The sequence below is a fragment of the Zootoca vivipara genome, chromosome 13, assembly GCF_963506605.1.
Source record: "Zootoca vivipara chromosome 13, rZooViv1.1, whole genome shotgun sequence".
NCBI classification, from domain to species: Eukaryota; Metazoa; Chordata; class Lepidosauria; order Squamata; family Lacertidae; genus Zootoca; species Zootoca vivipara.
In genome coordinates, this window is record NC_083288.1 from 28,055,570 (window position 1) to 28,077,532 (window position 21,963).

General features: G+C 40.0%; 2 protein-coding genes and 1 pseudogene across 2 annotated transcripts; all 3 read left to right on the forward strand.

Annotated features, from left to right (window-relative positions):
* Positions 1-5,225: 5,225 nt before the first annotated feature.
* On the forward strand, positions 5,226-6,161 carry LOC118094157 (olfactory receptor 5V1-like). The gene has a single exon (XM_035134208.2). It carries the CDS (start codon positions 5,229-5,231, stop codon positions 6,159-6,161), a length of 933 nt encoding a protein of 310 aa, XP_034990099.1. The 5' UTR covers positions 5,226-5,228.
* Positions 6,162-13,842: 7,681 nt separating this feature from the next.
* Positions 13,843-14,826, forward strand: LOC132593121 (olfactory receptor 6F1-like). Its single transcript, XM_060282135.1, has one exon. The coding sequence runs from the start codon at positions 13,843-13,845 to the stop codon at positions 14,824-14,826; it is 984 nt and encodes a 327-aa protein (XP_060138118.1).
* Positions 14,827-16,255: 1,429 nt separating this feature from the next.
* LOC132593122 (olfactory receptor 6F1-like) lies at positions 16,256-17,225 on the forward strand (annotated as a pseudogene).
* The last annotated feature ends 4,738 nt before the right edge of the window (positions 17,226-21,963 follow it).

Consider the following 21,963-nt stretch of genomic DNA (forward strand, 5'->3'; position numbering starts at 1 on the left):
CTCTCCCCCCCCCCATCTCTCTCTCTCTCTCTCTCTCTCTCTCTCTCTCTCTCTCTCTCTCTCTCTCTCTCTCACACACACACACACACACACACACACACACTCACTCACACACACACACACACAGCGCCCACCTCTCGCTTCCCCCCACCTTGATGGCTTCTTCTCCCACGTGTCTCCTTGCTTTTACCGAAGGCATAAAGCAGCCTTTTTTTTTCTTTCTCTGCCGCTTGCTTGTCTGTGGAGCTGTCCCTTTATGGATTTTGTACCTGGATCGCTGCTGATGGTGCAGTCCTTGCCTTAGAGATTAAGGACTTTTCCATTCTCGCTGTTTATGGGCTGCTAAACGCTGCCCTTCTCCCTGCACAAAACTTTAAATTTTGTGGGTAAAGGAAGCATGGGCAGTTTATCTCACCCTGCTTTCCTGCTGGCTCAATTGCTCTTTAATTGCTACAATTGTTCCTTAATTGCTACATTGTCTGTTCTCAGCCGGTAGCCTCTTTGCTATCAGTGAATGCAAAGGCTGTTTTCCCTTTTGCCTGCTGATTTCCTCTTGACGGCAGCGAGGCAGGCAAACTGAAATTAAAACTGCAGCAAGGAAAGTGCAGAGCTCTCGCAGACACGTGGGCGGTTTTTAAAAACTGACATTCCCTCCCGTCTTGTCTTGCCAAGAGACCCAGACCACTTACATTCCTAGGCTTCAAATGTTATGCATATGAAAGAGGAGATTAAGGAGATAGAGAAAGACAACTTCCTATTATCACCTTGCCTTTGTTCTGAAAGATAGAAACCTTACGGTAGCCATGAGTATATTTGTTAGGACCATCAACAAGGAACCCACAAAGGCTGTGCCTTCAGATTGAGCCAGGTGGAGGAGGGAACAAGAGTTAAGTAACCTCTGGATGGGGAACCATTTCCCTGAAGATTAATCAAACATTTGGGATTTCAGTTATTAGCATTTTTAATGCTTTTGAGATTGCTTCCTAGACATATCTCTTTTTTTTTAATGTTTACCCCATTTATCTCCACATCTGGGACTCACAGCAGCTTACAAAAATTAATGCGGACAATGTACAAAATATAAGACATATATTAAAACATCTAAGTATAAAACATTATAAAAGTGTTTATGGTGCAAAGGCCTTCTGATAGACTGAGAGGAGCATCAGCTATTGAAGGAAAAATAGAAATAGTGTATAATATTAGTAGTAGTTAGGAACTGTAAAAATTAAGGCTGGATTTGGTCAAGGCCCTAGCCAAATTGGGCATAATCAGAAGGCCTCTCCCCTCTGATGAGCTGGGTACCAATACACATGGATTTCTACAGGTACAGTTGGATTGGCTCAGAACAACCCATGCCTGTCAGGAAGTGATGTAACAGATAGGGAAGCAGGGTGTCCCTAAGGCAAGGCTGGGTGGCGCAAGGTGCCAGGGGGGCGCCGCGCTGCTCTGCCAACGTGGCAGCCGCGCTTGGAAGCGGGAGGGAGGGCGCCGGAGGGACAGTTCGCATCACGGCACCAGGGCGCCAGCTATGCTCTTCCCTGTAGGGAAGAGAGGTGGCCAGGACACAAAAACATGTGAAAAAAGGCAAAGACCTACCCAGGAAAAAGTAGGTTCAGTGCCTCCACTCACTGCCTCCACTCAACATCCTCAGGAGGTGGGTGCCTGCTTAACAAATTCTGCACAGTACTGGCTGCTGTTCCTTTGCGAGCAGCTTGCTTGCACAACGAAAGCTGCTCACAACAGCCAGCTTGCGGAGAAAGACACCATGCAGCATCAGATCCTGGGTGGCATGCACCACCCCTGACTTTTTCTACAGATTGAAAAACTCTTTGAAATACCTTAGCCCTACCCACCCCAAATTGCATTGGGGTGGATCTATGGTGGTGTGCAGGGCCCCCAGATAGGCTCAGGGCAAATCACCCTGATATTGGAGCTAATATCAGGGCTACAGTGTGAATGGGGAGGGGGCTGTTCCTGCAAAGCCCTAGTATAAATGTGTATATTAGGCAAAATTAAATGCAGAAATATGGATTGTATATTGGGGAAAATGTACATCAAAATGGTGGTGAAGTTTTGCGAATACTTTAAAAGCTTGGGAAAACAAGAACATACCCCTCAACAGATGTATTTTGAACAGGATAGCCCAGAACAACAGAAGCCATCCCAGCTTCTGATCAGATCCTAGAAAATCCCACTTTTTCGTCCAGTGCTCTGATATGAGTCAGCAGGCTTGCTCCAGAGTGCTGGACCAAAAAATGTTTTTCTTCTTCTTCTTTTGTCTTGCGCTCTTGCACAAATCAGCTGGCTTCCATGGGAGTTGGGACCCAAAAAGTGTCCCAATTTTGATCAGTATGGAACAAGAGAAACCTAAATTAACAAATTTGTACACCCCCTACTATGGGTTCTATTATATTTGTATACTAACTGTGCAATCCTAGACATATCTGCACAGAAGTAAGTTAATCCCGTGAAAGTATTACTACAGTTTAGGTATGATTTTCTTTTTCCTCCTTATTTTATAACTGCAATTCACTAGGCTTAAGTATGCTGAAGAATTTCAGATTATGATGAATACCCTGGAGAGTATTAATAGGTTTATTAAAACATTCCATCAGTGCACTTTTTTTTGGCATCAAGGGGGCATGCAGGCACTGATAATAATTGATTTGCTTGGTAGACTTTCTCTCCAGCAGACCAGTACAGAATGTGAACCATAAATGTCTGATTCTTTGAGGTGGTATATCTTGGCAGAAGTTGATGTACCTGATTAGAATGAGCATCAGTCCTCCAAAAATAGGGGGGGGAGAGAAAGATTGTTCACTGACACTGCTCTAATAAAAGTTGCTCATTGTTTATTTAAGAGTCTTAAGGCTTTAGAATATGCTGGAAGAGGGAAAAAAACTCATTTCAGTATTTGTTCAGAGAAAGCACTCTAGCTTTTAAACCAGACATCCCCAAACTTCGGCCCTCCAGATGTTTTGAACTACAATCCCCATCATCCCTGACTACTGGTCCTGTTAGCTAGGGATCATGGGAGTTGTAGGCTAAAACATCTGGAGGGCCGCAGTTTGGGGATGCCTGTTTTAAACTCACCATAGAAACACATCTAAATGCAAAATTGTAACTCCCTGTTTATAAGTTACAAACTCCCCATTTGTAACTTCTGTCATCATCTTTGCAACATGAACAGAGTACGCCTTAGGTTAGTCTTCATTTGCAATTAAGGGAAGTATGGGCTGCCTCTCAATATTGCATCAGAAATTAATGGGGGAATATGTCTCATGTGGTCACTGAACATATACATGTGCTTGTGTGAGATACTGGGGGACATGTTCGATGCCTTCAGCTATTTACCGTCCAAAATGCAACTGAGTTAGCTGTTTGAAGTGCCCAACTTTTCCTTTAATATATCAATGAATGGTACTGGTAAGTACAAAACAACACTGTCATTTTCTTGGAAATGTATCTAACAACTGTGGAACTCAGTGTGCCTGCTTATACCACTAGTTGCAGCTTTGCTGACTTCTAATGACTGCCGTTTTTATTTCAAATATGCATTTGTATTGCGAGATCCACCAGAAGGGAATCTGATCCAGGATTTTGCAGTGTGCTTGCTCCTTGACATTTGATGTTACCTCTAATCAACTGAATTGTGACAGCTGTGTGTTTTAATAAAATGTGATCCTAGGTATGTTCTTAGTATCTGAAGGGCAAATGAATGATGTTTTATGGTTTATATGTTTCATTGTTTGTTTTCTTTCCTTTTGTTATATTTGCTTATATTTTTTTGAATTGTTAACACAAAAGTGCAATTTTATTAAGAAGTTCAGTTTTAAAACTGTAACTTAAAATCAAGAAGGGGACTTAGGGTTTCTATTCCAATATACAGGGTAAAAGGTATATGGGTATGTTTGTATTAGGAGAAATTCATTTCATTTCATTTATTACATTTCTATGCCACTGTTCACTCACATGAGTCACCAAGCGGCTTACATACAATAAATAACACAGTAGGACATCACAATTGCAGCATAAATTATATAAAATAATTCACATGTACATGCAGATGAATTTTCATAAGGATTTTAAAGAATTAAAATATAACTGTGTGGAAACGCAGAGAACTGAACTGAATGTAGGAAAACTGAAAAAACTGACAGAAATGAAAATTGCCAGATTTACCCATTTCTACCTCCTGTACCTGTAATACAATATACCATCCTTTTCTCTGTATAAGATGCCCCCATGTATAAGATTTTTGGGGGACTCCAATTTAAGACAATGGGGGGGGAGATGGCACAGAGTTGTTGAGCTTTCTTTTTTTGCGGAGAATTGCCCAGTGTTGTTGAATTTTTTGAGGGGGGAATTAACCAGGGTTGTTGAGCTTTTTTAGGGGGCATTGCCAAAAATCGATCACCCACACGTGTCCAAAAATCCACCTCACATCTGTCCCCTCACTGGTAGAAGCTGCCAATCGCCTGCCGAATTGCTGCAGCATCAGCCAATCAACACCAGCCATTGACACAGCAACCAATTACATCCCCAATAGCCACTGAGAGCCACAGCAACAACAAATCAAATGTCCACCCTATCAACTATACATGTATAAGATGATCCCCACTTTTTAATCATAATTTTTAAAGAAAAAAACCTAGTCTTATACATGGAAAGTATGGTATATAGCTGCATACTACATATTAAGCTAACATTTAGTTTGACCCTGAGGATGAACATCTTCTAGACATTGCATTAAATAATTCTATTTTACTTTCCATCCTGTTGCTTAGGCCCTATGTTGGGTGCCACTCAGATCCCAGATTTTATTTAACACATACACAGGTTAGGGTTTTTAATATAGTAGCACTTATAGTTTGACTATGATTCCACTGGAAATGCGAATGGTACTAATAATCTCTTCTTTTTAATGCATATCATTAAGTCTGTTTATTCTAAAAGGCTTTTCTAGGTCAGCATTCCTAGGTATTTTTCATGCTGTCTTTATGGATGGAACTAGTGCATTTTTATAAGTATAATATTCTGTTTTTTCCTCGTTTTTTGCACACTGCCACAATATTTTTAAATGATGTACTGTTTCTTAAAAGGAAAGAAAAAAGTTTTGTGCATTTGCAGAATTTCTGATCAGTCTCTGTGCTTGGCTTCTTCTTATGGTGGCAGGACACTTATCAGTTTTTTTTTCTTATTCCCAAACAGAGAACACTAAAACAATGATCAATGAAACAGCACTGACCGAATTTCTCATCTTGGGCTTCTCTGGTCTTCAGGAGCTGCAGCTGTTGCTCTTCTCATTCTTTCTTATCACATACATCTGCACTCTGGTGGGGAACATCTCCATCATTACCATTGCCTGCCTGGACCCTCAGCTTCACACACCCATGTACTTCTTCCTAGGGAACCTCTCTTTTCTGGATATCTGTTATACCAGCACCAATGTCCCTCAGATGCTGGTCCACCTTCTCTCAGAGAAAAAAAGCATCCCATATGCCAGTTGTGTAACTCAGCTTTATTTCTTTGTCTCATTTGTGGGTACCGAGTGCATCCTGCTGGCTGCCATGGCCTATGACCGCTTTGTAGCTATATGCCACCCTTTGCACTATACAACCACCATGAAGAAAGGGTTTTGTCTCCAGTTGTCCGGTGCCTGTTGGGCAAGTGGTTTTCTCAACTCAGCTGTGCACACCTACTTTACCTTCCAACTACCATTCTGTGGGGTGAATCAGCTCAATTATTTCTTTTGTGATATCCCTCCTCTTCTGAAGATTTCTTGTGGAGACACTTCCCTCAATGAGATCATTCTTCTTGTCATTGGGGTCTTCATAGGATGGACCCCATTTGTCTGCATTGTTCTCTCTTATGTCTACATCATCTCCACTATCTTGAAGATACGCTCCACTGAAGGAAGGCTCAAAGCCTTCTCTACCTGTGCCTCACACCTGACCATTGTCCTCTTGTATTATGGGAGTGCCATCTTCACCTACGTCCGTCCAATTTCTACCTACTCTTTAGACAAAGATAGAATAATTTCTGTCATTTACAGCATTGTCACACCCATGCTGAACCCTTTAATCTATACCTTGAGAAACAAAGTTATTAAGGGTGCAGTGAAAAGTATATTTATGGGGAAGCTGTATTTAAAATGAAAGAATAGTTGGATGTTATCTTAGGTGGTGGTGGTGGTGGTGGTGATTAACTTGTTCAGTTGGTTAGGGCATGGTGCTGAAAACACCAAGGTTGAAGGTTTCATCCCCATATGGGACAGCTGCATATTCCTGCATTGAACGGGTTGGACTCAATTAACCTACGGCTCCCTTCCATCTCTACTGTTCCATGATTATTTGATTCTATGAACATTCAATCTTCACCTATTTATTGCTTGGGATTAACATAAACAAAAATAAGATGGACAATGACTGAATTACCACAGTGGCATTTTAGTATCATGAAATTAAACTTGCTTTCATTTGTCTTTCTCTTTTTCTATCTGGTTTATGTGTATATGTGTGAGAGAAGGAGACATTTCATGAGAGAAAGACCTGAGTTTTAATTCTAATATTCTTTTATTTTTGAAACTCAACTGTAAGATCTTTAATACTCAAACCTGAATTGGTGCAACTAATTTATTTTTTGCCATATTCATATTTCTTCCAGTGTACAGATCTGGTTGGATTGGCTCACAGCACATTCACAAGTCCTGCGGTGTATGGCTTTTGCTTCACAATCTGCTTTCCTACAGGATCTTCTTGCCTAATAGATTCTACACAGATATTCCACCTTTTCAAAGGGAAGGTTTAGAAATGCTTTTTAAGAATTAGCCCTCTCCAGATTGTTTTGGGGACAGATGCATAGCTCGATGTGTGGCCCTTGAGATGGCTTGAGGCAAATAATACTGATTGGGGCCCCAGAACAAATTGGTGGTGTGTCCTTGCACAGCTCTAGTAAAAATGTGAATAATAGACAAATTGCATACAAAAAATGTGGATATTAGGAGAGATGTGCAGCAGAATGATGGCCAATTTTCCCAAAGACTTTTTTAAAACAAGGTGGGTGGGGCAGAAAGCCAATGTGAAGAAAGATGGCTTCTTGAGACTGTTGTTCCTGAGAAGCACCAGAATCCTATCTCCCTGAACTGGTAGCTATGATTCACAGTTCCCCTACAGTGATGTGACATTGTACAGAGGGAATGTCAGTGAACCTAAACATAAACTGAATGACCTCTCCTGTTTATTTTTTTTCAAGCCATGGGAGAAGGATAGGTCTAATGAGGGCTTGCAATGAGACCAGGCCACACCAAGCATGGCTCCTACCTTGACAAACTCTGGTGAAGCTTTAAGGAACAGAGATCTTAATCTCAGGGACTTGTTCACTTCCCATACAAGGCATTGTTAAAGAAACAAGGGAATATATTATATATATGGCCCCAACATCTGCTGGATATTTCACAGAGACAGCTGGAAATGAGCCTTGAATGCAGTAAGCAAATTCATCATTTACAATGTGACAACATGGAGATCACTGAGACTGAGACCTCTGAGTGCAGGCAGAAGCTTTACTTGTGTAGATTTCAAAAAGTGGTGAGGCCAGATCTAACTTTCTTCATTGTCACTTGGTTCAAGACACTAATTCCTGGCATTCACTTTCATTGTTTTTAATATTGTTTTAATGCTGTAACCCACAACGAGACCTTAGGGTGAAGGGCAATTAATAAATATAACAACTCCACAACTAACAGGATAGTACACATGACAACCAGACAGCCATGGTTCTAAGAAACCCTTAGAAAATGTCGTGATCTGAAACCATTTATGGAAAGTCTCAAGATGTGGGAATCCAATACCAGTGGGTTTTTCCCTTTCAGCTAGTTGTAATGGGAGGCCTGATGCAACTCAATATCACTAACAGATGTGAGGCTACTGATCTATTGACAGCAATACATCTTGAATTATGTCCAGAGGCAGTGCACAATGACCCATAAGTAGACGGAGAAGAAGATGCAGGAGAAATCGTAGACACCAGATGGGAAGAAGTTTCTGCCTCAAACACACACGGAGAGAGATTTAGATCCTCACCCCGCTCCTGAAAAAATAAGCAAAATAAAAGAAACAGTTACATTTCGGGGGCCCGCAGCATAAGTGGGGAGCACCTTCTAAACACCCTTTAAACACCCTGTCTGCCAACCTCTCTTCAATCCATACAAAAATGATGTACCCCAAAATATCCATAACTACCATAGAACTGAAGCTCTAAGGCCAGCAGGGAGCTAGAGGACATGTGGGAGAGTGGCTGTTTATTATACAGCGGAAAGGAGCAACCAAGAATACTAAGACTTTGACAAGGTGCCCCATGATATTCTTGTAAAGAGGCTGGTAAAATGCGGGCTAGACAATGCTACCATTCAGTGGATTTGTAACTGGCTGACTGACCGAACCCAAAGGGTGCTCATCAATGGCTCCTCTTCATCCTGGAGAGTAGTGACTAGTGGGGTGCCACAGGGTTCTGTCTTGGGCCCAGTCTTATTCAACATTTTTTACCAATGACTTAAATGATGGGCTTGAGGGCATCCTGAGCAAGTTTGCAGATGACACCAAACTGGGAGGGGTGGCTAATACCCCAGAGGACAGGATCACACTTCAAAATGACCTTAATAGATTAGACAACAGGGCCAAAGCAAACAAGATGAATTTTAACAAGGAGAAATGTAAAGTATTACACTTGGGCAAACAAAAATGAAAGGCACAAATACAGGATGGGAGACACCTGGCTTGAGAGCAGTACATGTGAAAAGGATCTAGGAGTCCTGGTAGACCACAAACTTGACATGAGTCAACAGTGTGATGCAGCAGCTAAAAAAGCCAATGCAATTCTGGGCTGCATCAATAGGAGCATAGCATCTAGATCAAGGGAAGTAATCGTACCACTGTATTCTGCTCTGGTCAGACCTCACCTGGAATACTGTGTCTAGTTCTGGGCACCACAGTTCAAGAAGGATACTGACAAGCTAGAACGTGAAATGGTCAAAGGCCTGGAAACAATGCTTTATGAGGAACGGCTTAGGGAGCTGGGTATGTTTAGCCTGGAGAAGAGAAGGTTAAGGGGTGATATGATAGCCATGTTCAAATATATAAAAGGATGTCATATAGAGGAGGGTGAAAGGTTGTTTTCTGCTGCTCCAGAGAAGCAGACACGGAGCAATGGATTCAAACTACAAGAAAGAAGATTCCACCTAAATATTAGGAAGAGCTTCCTGACAGTAAGAGCTGTTCAACAGTGGAATTTGCTGCCAAGAAGTGTGGTGGAGTCTCCTTCTTTGGAGGTCTTTAAGCAGAGGCTTGACAGCCATATGTCAAGAATGCTCTGATGGTGTATCCTGCTTGGCTGGGGGTTGAACTGGATGGTCCTTGTGGTCTCTTCCAACTCTATGATTCTATGATTCTATTCTATGATTCTATTCCTTGTGATTAAAGTAAGCAAGAATAAGAAAAACAGTGACTATGAATTATCACAGTGACATTTCATTAACATTGTTTAAACAGCCAAAATTTCTAGTTCTGCTTTCATTTATTATATTTTGTTGCAATGGCCATATTTTAATTCTAATGTTGTTTTTACTTTTGAAACTCAACTCCCAGATCTCACATGATCACGTTGATCAACCTTTATTGGCACAACTAATCTGTTTATCCATTCTGAAGGAAATCAGCCCTGAGTGCTCACTGGAAGGACAGATCCTGAAGCTGAGGCTCCAATACTTTGGCCACCTCATGAGAAGAGAAGACTCCCTGGAAAAGACCCTGATGTTGGGAAAGATTGAGGGCGCTAGGAGAAGGGGACGACAGAGGACGAGATGGTTGGACAGTGTTCTCGAAGCTATGAACATGAGTTTGACCAAACTGCGGGAGGCAATGTAAGACAGGAGTGCCTGGCGTGCTCTGGTCCATGGGGTCATGAAGTGTTGGACACTACTAAACAACAACAATCTGTTTATTTATGCCATATTTTCCTTTCCTCTACCAAGCTCTAGACAGAATTCATGGCTCTTCACGCACAGAAATACAGTGTCATATACAAACAGTGCAACTAGTAACCAACGCTTCATTTGTCAATGATCCATAAATATTGCAAAATATATTTCTTATGTTAAAAATTTGACATCTTTGCTCTCCCATAAGTTGGCACCCCTGGTTCCTATACCAGAAATAATGGAAGCAATCAGCTCATTATATGAATGTGTGCCTAACAAACCATTTCCTGGGAACACATTGTGTTTGGAAAGCAGGTCCTGTGTGCATAATTATGTCTGAATTAACAAGCATAAGATTGTGCTGCATGATTAGTGTTTTAAAGTGAGTAAATGCAAACATTATTACATTATTATTATTACATAGTTAGGATCCCCATTAGTATACAACACTTTGGTTTTCTGGAACCTTGTTCAGAAGACACATAATTAATCACAGGAGACGTTCAGTTCTAGGATATATTTTCTTAGCTAAGCAAAAACAAGATGAAATATTGGGGGTGGGGGGAGGGATTGAGTTAATAAACAAATGCCTCATTGCTGAGATGTATATCGTATATGTAGGAAGTGGATATAGAACTTCTGTTGTGTGCTGAAAATTAAAAAGCCATAGTACAATACTTTGCTTTATGGGAAAGAAAAATCACAGAGAGAGATACAGGAAGGTGCAATACATCAAGCATAAAGAACAACAACTTTAAAAAACAGCAGATCCAGGTAGGCAGCAGTGTTGGTCTGTCGTAGTCATAATAAATAACAAGATGAAAGATAATAAATAAATAAATTATTAAAAGATGATCAAAAAAGAACTCCCTTAGCTTTAGCATGTAATATGGTACATGAAAAAGGGGGGGGGGAGAGAAGGAAAAAAAGCAAGGTAATGTCTCTGCTTTTTAAGATGCTGTCTAGGTTTGTCATTGCTTTTTTCCCAAGAAGCAGGCGTCTTTTAATTTCATGACTGCTGTCACCATCTGCAGTGATCAAGGAGCCCAAGAAAGTAAAATCTCTCACTGCGTCCATTTCTTCCCCTTCTATTTGCCAGGAGGTGATGGGACCAGTGGCCATGATCTTGGTTTTTTTTATGTTGAGCTTCAGACCATATTTTGCGCTCTCCTCTTTCACCCTTGTTAAAAGGTTCTTTAATTCCTCCTCACTTTCTGCCATCAAGGTTTTGTCATCTGCATATCTGAGGTTGTTGATATTTCTTCCGGCAATCTTAATTCCGGTTTAGGAATCATCTAGTCCAGCCTTTCGCATGATGAAAAAAAAGCAGAGACATTACCTTGCCGACAAAGGTCCGTATAGTTAAAGCTATGGTTTTCCCAGTACAGTGGTACCTCGGTTTATGAACACAATTGGTTCCGGAAGTCTGTTCATAAACTGAAGCGTTCATAAACTGAAGCGAACTTTCCCATTGAAAGTAATGGAAAGTGGATTAATCCGTTCCAGACAGTCCGCGGAGTAACCGTTCATAAACTGAAGCGAACTTTTCCATTGAAAGTAATGGAAAGTGGATTAATCCGTTCCAGACGGGTCCGCGAAGTACTTAAACTGAAGCGTTCATAAACTGAAACATGGGTGTAATTGGTTCCGGAAGTCTGTTCATAAACTGAAGCGTTCATAAACTGAAGCGAACTTTCCCATTAAAAGTAATGGAAAGTGAATTAATCCGTTCCAGATGGGTCCGCGGCGTTCATAAACCGAAAATTCATAAACCGAGGTGTTCATAAACCGAGGTTCCACTGTAGTGATGTATGGAAGTGAGAGCTGGACCATAAAGAAGGCTGATCACCGAAGAATTGATGCTTTTGAATTATGGTGCAGGAGGAGACTCTTGAGAGTCCTATGCAACAAACCTATCCATTCTGAAGGAAATCAGCCCTGAGTGCTCACTGGAAGGACAGATCATGAAGCTGAGGCTCCAATACTTTGGCCACCTCATGAGAAGAGAAGACTCCCTGGAAATGACCCTGATGTTGGGAAAGATTGAGGGCACTAGGAGAAGGGGACGTCAGAGGACGAGATGGTTGGACAGTGTTCTCGAAGCTACGAACATGAGTTTGACCAAACTGCGGGAGGCAGTGGAAGACAGGAGTGCCTGGCGTGCTATGGTCCATGGGATCACGAAGAGTCGGACACGACTAAACGACTAAACAACAACAACAATGGGACATGAATCCAATATCTTTATTCAGACCAGGTCTCTCCATAGTTTTTAGTTTGGTAATTAGTTGTACCGGTAACACTGCAACTTCTCTTTCAAGTATATTTCTATTTATTTATTTTTTGCAATAGGACAGCTACTTTAAGATCTTGTATAGAATGTCCTGGAAGATTGAAATGTTCTCCTATTGGTTTCTCTGTTTTATGATTCTACATTACCAAAGTTTAAAAAAAATGGATAGATGTGGTCTGAATAGAGATATTGGATTGATGTCCCATTATACATGCTAGGGTTAATTTTGGTCATCTATCTCTTTAAAAATCCCTTGCCCTTCCCTGTGGAACCAACTGCCATCATTAACAGTCATCAACAGTTATAAGGTTGTGGCAACCTCTGCTTCAGAGTATCTGAAGAAGTGTGTATACACACGAAAGCTCATACCTAGAAAGTTTATACTTAGTTGGTCTTTAAGGTGCTACTGGAATTTTTTAAAAAAAACAAAACAAAACATTTTTTGAAAGATTCTTTTAAAGATTGTCTTAAAACCAAAAGACTTGATTATCTTAAGGGAGTTCTTTTTAGATTATATATATATATATATATATATATATATATATATATATATATATCATCTTGTTCTTCATTTCAAAAAAGCAGTTGATACTCCATATTTACCTGGCCATTCAACAAAACAATATATTGCTAAACCAGTGAGAAATGATTCTTGACAGGAATACATTAAGCTTTCAAATGAAACTAATAATGACAAAATTTCAAAAAAATACAGGGGCATGTTATTAATGTTAGGTGCAACATTAAAATTACATATTCTCTGGACCCTCCTCCTCCATGCAACAATGTTCAGCAGCAGAAAATGATTGTCCTGGAGTCATGGGGAGCTCTGGGTAAGGGCTGTCCTAGAAGAGCTACAAATGTAACGTTTGAAACTGTGGAGGGCAAAGCCTTCTTGGTAAGGATGGAACTCACTCCCCTAATGATACAATTCTCTTCCTCCCTCTCTCCTTTTAGATAGGCCCTGAAGAAAGGCCCTTATCTGTGTTTAACTAGGCATAATTGTTGGTACTGTAAGTTTTTCAGTGACTGTGAATTATATTTTTGATTGGGTTGATATTAAATGAATATCTGACTTTTCTCTTATTTAGAAGGAGGAGGAGAAGAAGAGGAGGAGGAGTTTGGATTTGATATCCCGCTTTATCACTACCCGAAGGAGTCTCAAAAAGGCTAACATTCTCCTTTCCCTTCCTCCCCCCACAACAAACACTCTGTGAGGTGAGTGGGGCTGAGACACTTCAGATAAGTGTGACTAACCCAGGTCACCCAGCAGCTGCATGTGGAGGAGTGGAGACGCGAACCCGGTTCCCCAGATTACGAGTCTACCGCTCTTAACCACTACACCACACTATTATAGATTATAATAGTGACTTTTCGCCCTTGTCTCTTGGTTTTGAAAAATACATTCTATGTCACTTTAGGAAGATATTTTTATTAGGAAAGTTAACATGGAAATATCTTCCATAAGAATTAAAATAAAATGACACCACTGACATGTGCAGTGCTTGATGATGTCTAATAATTCACTAATTTGTATTAGGGTCTTTCCCCCCTTCTTCAGACATACAGTATGGAAAAAAAAGAGGGAAATAAAACCATCATCACAGAATTTATTCTGCAGGGATTTGGGGATTTTCAAGATCTACGGATTGTCATCTTCCTCTTGTTTCTAGCCATCTACATCCTTACAATGACTGGGAACATTCTCATTGTTGGATTAGTTGTGACAAACCACAACCTCCACACTCCCATGTACTTTTTCCTGGCAAACCTGTCTTGTTTGGAGACCTTCTACAGTTCAACCATCTTGCCCAAGGTCCTTGTCAGTTCCCTGACTGCAGACAGAGCCATTTCCATCCCTGGCTGCATTGCACAATTCTATTTCTTTACTGCTCTGGTAGTCACTGAATGTGGTCTCCTAGCTATGATGTCTTATGACAGGTATGTAGCAATATGTAAACCACTGCATTATGGAACTCATATGACGGCTGAGCGATGTCTTGCCATGGCAGCTGGATGTTGGATTACTGGGTTTTTGGCAATGTCAGTAATGATGTTTCTGATGACAAGGTTAACATTTTGTGGTCCCAATGAAATAGAACATTTCTTCTGTGACTTTACCCCTGTGGCAAAAATTGCTTGCAGTGAATCTCAGAAATTTGAACTAATGGGTTTCATATTCTCAACCATTTTCACTGTGCCTACATTTTTGTTGACTCTGACCTCATACACATTTATTGTAACCGCTATCCTGAGAATCCCCTCTGCTACTGGAAGGAAAAAGGCCTTCTCTACATGCTCATCTCACCTTTTTGTGGTGACAATTTATTATGGCACCTTAATCATAGTCTATGTGCTGCCCAACAATGAAAATATGAGAAAGCTAAACAAAGTCTTCTCTGTTTTTTACACCATTCTAACTCCTCTGGTCAATCCGCTGATATACAGTCTGAGGAATAGGGAAGTGAAAGAGTGCCTTATGAAATCTGTTGGTAAACTGACTAATGGCATATGGTCAAAGGAAATTCAAGGAACTGTTTTTAGTTTGGGATAGAATCCTAAACGGATCACCCTAGAATCATTTCCTTCACTTCAAATTGACTCCAATTTCTCAGTATTGCAATATTCTCAGCTTAGTTATCGTGTTCATTTTGAAGCATAAGTAACAGTGAGATGTGATGAAAACATCCTTGGCTGATAGATATCTATTGGCAACCTGACTCGGGGCATAATGCCCCAGAATCTAAAAAACTGTTTAAGTTTAGAGTAGAAATTAATGCTTACTGGTGGAGGATAGTGAAGTCTTTAAATATTGTCTAAATCTTTTTCTGGGACATCAGGCAATTTGGATCAGCAGTCAACTTGGAAATATACCCTTTCACCTGGAGGGTTTTCATATTCTTTACCACACAGAGAGACCCATCTGTTTTCCCTACTGGGAAAAAAACCATGCAAAAGCTGACATGAATTCTCCAGAAGAGTAGATAGCATTGGGACAGGGCTATTTGAGGAAAACAGATTAAGGGAGTTTTAAACAGTATGGACAGGTGCCCCCCTCTGCACACAACTTTCTGAATGTCATCGACATGACAAGCCACTGAAAAGGTGTGAGCATAAGTCATCACATATGTCCAAGCACTATTATGTTTGAATCTGTTTTAGTATAGATATAAATAAACTTGCCTGACAAGTTTAGATAGTCCACTGTACTAATTACCACACACCTGATTTCATTAACCCTTTTCACTTTGTTACATTGAGCAACAAGCAAACTTTTCCAGTTCCCGTCTTAGTCCTCTGATGCCTTTTCTAAAGACTTAACATGCTTAACGATCAAACCCAACTCTTCTTTAATGAAGGGATATTGGGAGGTAAATGTGCCAGAATTTCCTAGCAGACTGGGACAATTTTGTCAAATTTTAATGACCTAATCATCAACTTTACTTTTTAATATGACCCCAGGTGGTTTAGTTACTCATTTAAATGAGACATAAGAGACACACACCTCTAGGGGACATTACTTTAGACATTACATACACAAAAACAAGTAGAAGGTGTAGTTGACATTGGTCCTCAGAATATAATGTCTTCTTAGCATGAAATTTCATCTGTATAAATGAAATGGATGCAGAAGACAAACTTCTACCATCTATGCAATGAAGGCAGGAGAGGAACAGTGCAATAATTTACAGGAAAGCGAAAGCAAAGTATCAGAACAAGACAGATAGATTATCAGATACAAGAAGCATGATGGTGAAGAAAAGGCTCTCCATATTCTGCATTTGAAGTTTATCACTCAACATAATAATATATAATTAAACTAAGAAATTATTGTCATGAAGGTGAGGAAAAGGATAATGCACAACAAATGCATGACTGAAGAAAGAAAGTGCATGACAATATAAGTCACTGATATTAAATGAAGGAAAGCTTTCATTGACTACTGAAAGGGAAAAAAGATCCACTGCTGCTAGGCACAAAGGATGACAACCAGAGAAGAGAGGAATCAAACCATCATCACAGAATTTATTCTGCAGGGATTTGGGGATTTTCAAGACCTACAGATTGTCCTCTTCATCTTGTTTCTAACAATATACATCCTTACAATGACTGGGAACATCCTCATTGTTGGATTAGTTGTGACAAACCACAACCTCCACACTCCCATGTACTTTTTCCTTGCAAACCTGTCTTGCTTGGAGATCTTCTACACTTCAACCATCTTGCCCAAGGTCCTTGTCAGTTCCCTGACTGCAGACAGAGCTATTTCCATCCCTGGCTGCATTGCACAATTCTATTTCTTTACTTCTCTGATAGTTACTGAATGTGGTCTCCTAGCTATGATGTCTTATGACAGGTATGTAGCAATATGTAAACCACTGCATTATGGAACCCATATGACTGAGAAGCGATGCGTTCTCATGGCAGCTGGCTGTTGGATTACTGGGTTTTTATCGATGTCAGTAATGACGTATCTGATCACAAGGTTGACATTTTGTGGTCCCAATGAAATAGAACATTTCTTCTGTGACTTTACCCCCATAACAAGTATTGCTTGCACTGAAACTCAAACATTAGAGATGATGAGCTTCATATTCTCAACCATTTTCACCTTGCCACCCTTCTCATTGACTGTGACCTCATATTATCATTACCACCATCCTGAGAATCCCATCTGCCACTGGAAGGCGAAAAGCCTTCTCCACTTGCTCATCTCACCTTGTTGTAGTTACAATTTATTATGGGACCCTAATCTTAGTTTATGTGTTGCCCAAGTCGGAAAATATGAGAAAGCTAAACAAAGTCTTCTCTGTTTTTTACACCATCCTAACACCTCTGGTCAATCCCCTGATATACAGTCTCAGGAACAAGGAAGTGAAAGGGTCTCTTAAGAAATCTATTGGAAAGCTGCATAAGCCCATAGGGGAACCAAAGGCACTAATTTTGGATTAGGGGAGAAATTGGTGACTTCATCTTACAGATACTGAAGCCTTTATATCAGGGGTAGGCAACCTAAGGCCCAGGGGCTGGATGCGGCCCAATCGCCTTCTCAATCCGGCCCACGGACGGTCCGGGAATCAGCATGTTTTTACATGAGTAGAATGTGTCCTTTTATTTAAAATGCATCTCTGGGTTATTTGTGGGGCCTGCCTGGTGTTTTTACATGAGTATAATGTGTGCTTTTATTTAAAATGCATCTCTGGGTTATTTGTGGGGCATAGGAATTCATTCATATTATTTTCCAAACTATAGTCCGCCCCACCACATGGTCTGAGGGACTGTGGACTGGCCCACGACTGAAAAAGGTTGCTGACCCCTGCTTTATATACTGTCTAAATCTCTTTCTTTCTCTTGTCATACATATAGTGATGGGACAGAAGAAATTATACTATTCTTCTTGTGTCATTCATTATCACCATTCATGATCTGCTGAATGCTACCTGCTGTAGCTTGGAGCTAGGTGTGTACACTGTAGTTTATTGAGTGCTGAAAGGGACATGACTAAGGACCACCTGAAGAAGCCCCATGAACCTTTTTGCCTGCCAATAAAAGCAACCCCAGAATGAGTGCAGAATTCAGCTGGTTCCAAGGCTCTTCTTTGTTATGAAATCTTGGAGGCGTTCTGTGAGGTTTTGCGGCTCTGGGTGAAAGCTGGAAGTCTGTGGGTTGTCGAGTGGGGCGGTGTGCCACAGGAGAATGAATTGATATTTGTTTGTATTTATTAGTAATTTGTGTTACTGATTTTATTTTGTGTTTTGAAAACATTTTTGTTGTTTATGTTTGCTTTATAGAACTTGGATATATATATTATTATATAAAGTGGTCTATATATATTAAAATGGTCTAAACAATAAATAAATGATAATAAATTCCAGATCAACCCTATTGAGTGGTGTCCAATAGCACCTTTCTACTGACAGAATGCGTTTTTAAAAGCAGAATGGGGAGGAAGGAGATTTTCAGAGATTTACCTTTCACTGCGCATTTCACCTCCTCTAAATCTGCTGCAAAGGGACCACGCAAAGGGGAGGATGGAGGGGCAAAAATTACCTCCCCATCCCGCTGATTGATTCCTCTTTCTCAGAAAATTGCTAGCATTGGTTTTTTGTTGTTGTTGGTAGTACTCAGCATTGCAACACTTGCAGGCTTGCTGTTGCTTGTTTGTATTGCATCTGTTTCACATTGTGACCACTCTGATGCCCTTCACAACTTGGAAACCTCCAATTTCTAGCCACATGAAGTCAAGGGTGAATATTGGATATATTTCCTTTGCATCAGGAAACATACAATTTATTCTTTGAGACTATCATCACCTCCCAAATTTCCATAGGAATATTTATTTTACTGAAAGAAATATTCATTTGCAAGTTCTTCCCTAGGCCGAATAATTTGAGAATTACTACTGCCTCAGTAGAATTTGCATCTTGAAAGGTGGGATGCTGGTAATTGCCATCACACCAGAAGGAAATTTTGAGACACACAATATTTTGTGCAAACATGTTATACTTAATAAAATATCGCAAACCAGAGGACCTGCAAAACAAACTAATTAAACCAAAATACAGTTGAACCTCGGTTTTTTAATGTCTCCATTAACGAAGGAGTTTGCTGCCAAGGAGTGTGGTGGAGTCTCCTTCTTTGGAGGACTTTAAGTGGAGGCTTTTCAGCCATATGTCAGGAATGTTTTGATGGTGTTTCCTGCTTGGCAGGGGATTGGACTGGATGGCCCTTGTGGTCCCTTCCAACTCTATGATTCTATGAACATTTTGGTTTATGAACTCTGTAAACCCAGAAGTAAATGCTTTGGTTTTCGAACACACCTGAGAAGTTGAACATGCCATGTGGCTTCCGCTGAGTGCAAGATCCTGAGGCCTAGCTGTTGGCTGTTGAGTTTTTGGTTTTTGAACATTTCAGAACTCGAACAGTCTTCCGGAATGGTTTATGTTCTAAAACCAAGGTACCACTGTAACCAAATAAAACACACCTGGGCCAGTGAATTCTAATAAATGGGGGGGGGGATTCTATCCCTCTCATCACCAGGGCTGCATGTTCATGAAGCTAGGTTTGTTAAGGTGTCTCCCTCTATGCTGTGGGCATCCTGGGTGTATGAACCTTATCTGCACACCAAAGCCCTGTTGGGCAACATTATCCCCACATGTTCTGGCAGGCTGAATGGCACCCTCCAGCAGCAGCATAGGGTGAGGGGGACCATAGTGGAGGTTGCCCCAGGTGCAAAATTATTAGAGGTGCAAAAATTTGACACTCACTGCTGCCTCAATACAGTTGTGTACTTTTGTCATTGGGCTCCATTGAAAATAGCTTCTCCATGAGAACCAGGAAGTTAAGATTTTAATAATATAATAAAGGTACTGTATAAGGATGAAGAGTGTATCATGGAATGTGAACGGACTGAATGGGAAATTTAAAAGAAACAAAATAGAATATCTACTGAAGAAGAAGAAATGGGATATAATGTGTTTGCAAGAAACGCATATAAGCAAGAATCACGTGAGAGTGTTAAAAAACAATAGATTGGGACTAGAATTCGTCAGCAGGCAAGGAAAAAAAGAGAGGGTGGTATTATATATTAATTCAACTCTGAAACCGCGGATGTTATTTAGTGATGAAGAAGGTAGAGTGGTAGGAGCGGAAATCTGTACAAGGGTGGGGAAAGTGATTGTAATAGGGATCTATGCCCCTAATAACAGAAAAGACGAATTTTTCAAAAGCCTTGAAGAGATGATGTGGGATTATATGGGAGAGAATATGATATTGATGGGTGATATGAATGGGGTAATTTCCACGGAACTGGACAGAACACCAAAAGACAAAATTAATAACTCGGGTAAACTGCCTTTTTCCTTTTTTCATTTAGTAGAAAACCTTGAATTGTACGACACCTGGAGATTCAAAACCCCCACAGCAATAGATATTACACATTATTCTGATGCTAAGAAATCAGGGGGAAGAATAGATTCAATATGGCTAACAAAAAGATTAATGTTAAATTTAGAGAAAGCAGAGATACAAAATAGATCCATGTCAGATCATAATCCGGTATCGATTCAATTGAGTTTTGGGCACAAGACAAAAGGAAGGTGGAGATTAAATGACGAGATATGGAGAGATGAACAGAGGGTAAAGAAAGCAAAAGAAGCTCTGAAAGAATTATTTGAAATAAATGAAAGTCAGGATACAGACAGGAGAATAATATGGGAGGCAAGTAAAGCCTACATGAGAGGTTTTAGTATTCAACAAATGAAAAGGGTAAAAAAAAGAGAAAGAAAAAAGCATAATGGAAATGAATAAGCAGATAAGGGAGAGAGAGAAAGAACTAACTAAAAACCCAGGAAATGAGGAACTAAGACAACATATAAAGAGATTGCAAAATCACCTCTCAGAAATAGTAAATACTGAAGTAAAAAACAAGATTATGTGGACAAAACAAAGGTACTTTGAACAGGCCAACAAGCCTGGCATGATGTTGGTGTGGTTAATTAAAGAAAAACAAAAGGATAGAATAATAAATAAAATAATGGTGGAGGACAAAGAAATAACAGATCCACAACAAATTAAAGAAAGCTTTATAGATTATTATAAGAGGCTTTACAAAGAGGAAGGATATACTTGTCTGAAAACAAATTACCAGAAATTAACGAAGCAGAATATCAATATCTAAATGCGGAAATTCAAGAGGAAGAAATTAAAATAATTATAAAGAAAATGGTAGAAGGAAAATCGCCGGGGCCCGATGGACTCTCAGTCAAATATTACAAAGTAGTAGAAGAACTGATAACCCCGAGATTAAAAAAAATAATGAATGAAATTTTAGAAAAAGGATTAATACTGAAATCATGGCAGGAAGCCCTAATAACATTAATACCCAAAGGAGGTTCAAATATGGAATTAATTAAGAATTATAGACCCATATCCTTACTTAATATAGAATATAAAATATTCACTGGGGTATTAGCAAATCGATTGAAAAGTGTGCTAAATAGAATAATTGGAAAAGATCAAGCAGGCTTCCTGCCCGGAAGACAAATAAAAGATAACATCAGGGTAATTATAGATTTGATAGAATATTTAGATTTAAAACCAAGCATGGAAACCGCGATGCTATTAGCAGACGCGGAAAAGGCTTTTGATTGTGTCTCATGGGACTTTATGATAAGAACCTGTGAAAATTTAAAATTGGGCCAGAGATTTCTAAACGGAATTAAAGCAATTTATAGAGAACAAAGGGCGAAATTGATTGTAAACAATGAAATCACGGAAGAATTCTGTATAGGGAGAGGAACAAGGCAAGGTTGCCCTCTGTCCCCCCTTTCATTATGATCTTGGAGACTCTGCTGGTGGCAATTAGGAAAAACAAAATGATTAAAGGAATAAAGTCAGGAGTCTATTGCTTTAAAGCTAAGGCTTTTGCCGATGATTTAATTATAATGACTGAAAACCCGAAGGAAGGAATTATGGAAGGATTAAAGGAGATGGGGAGGTTTGGTGAGGTGTCGGGATTTAGATTGAACAACATAGCTGCCAAGTTTTCCCTTTTCTCACGAGGAAGCCTATTCAGCATAAGGGAATATCCCTTTAAAAAAGGGATAACTTGGCAGCTATGTTAAACAAGGACAAATCGAAAATGTTAACGAAAAACATGAGAGAAAAAGGTATAGAAGATTTGGCAAAA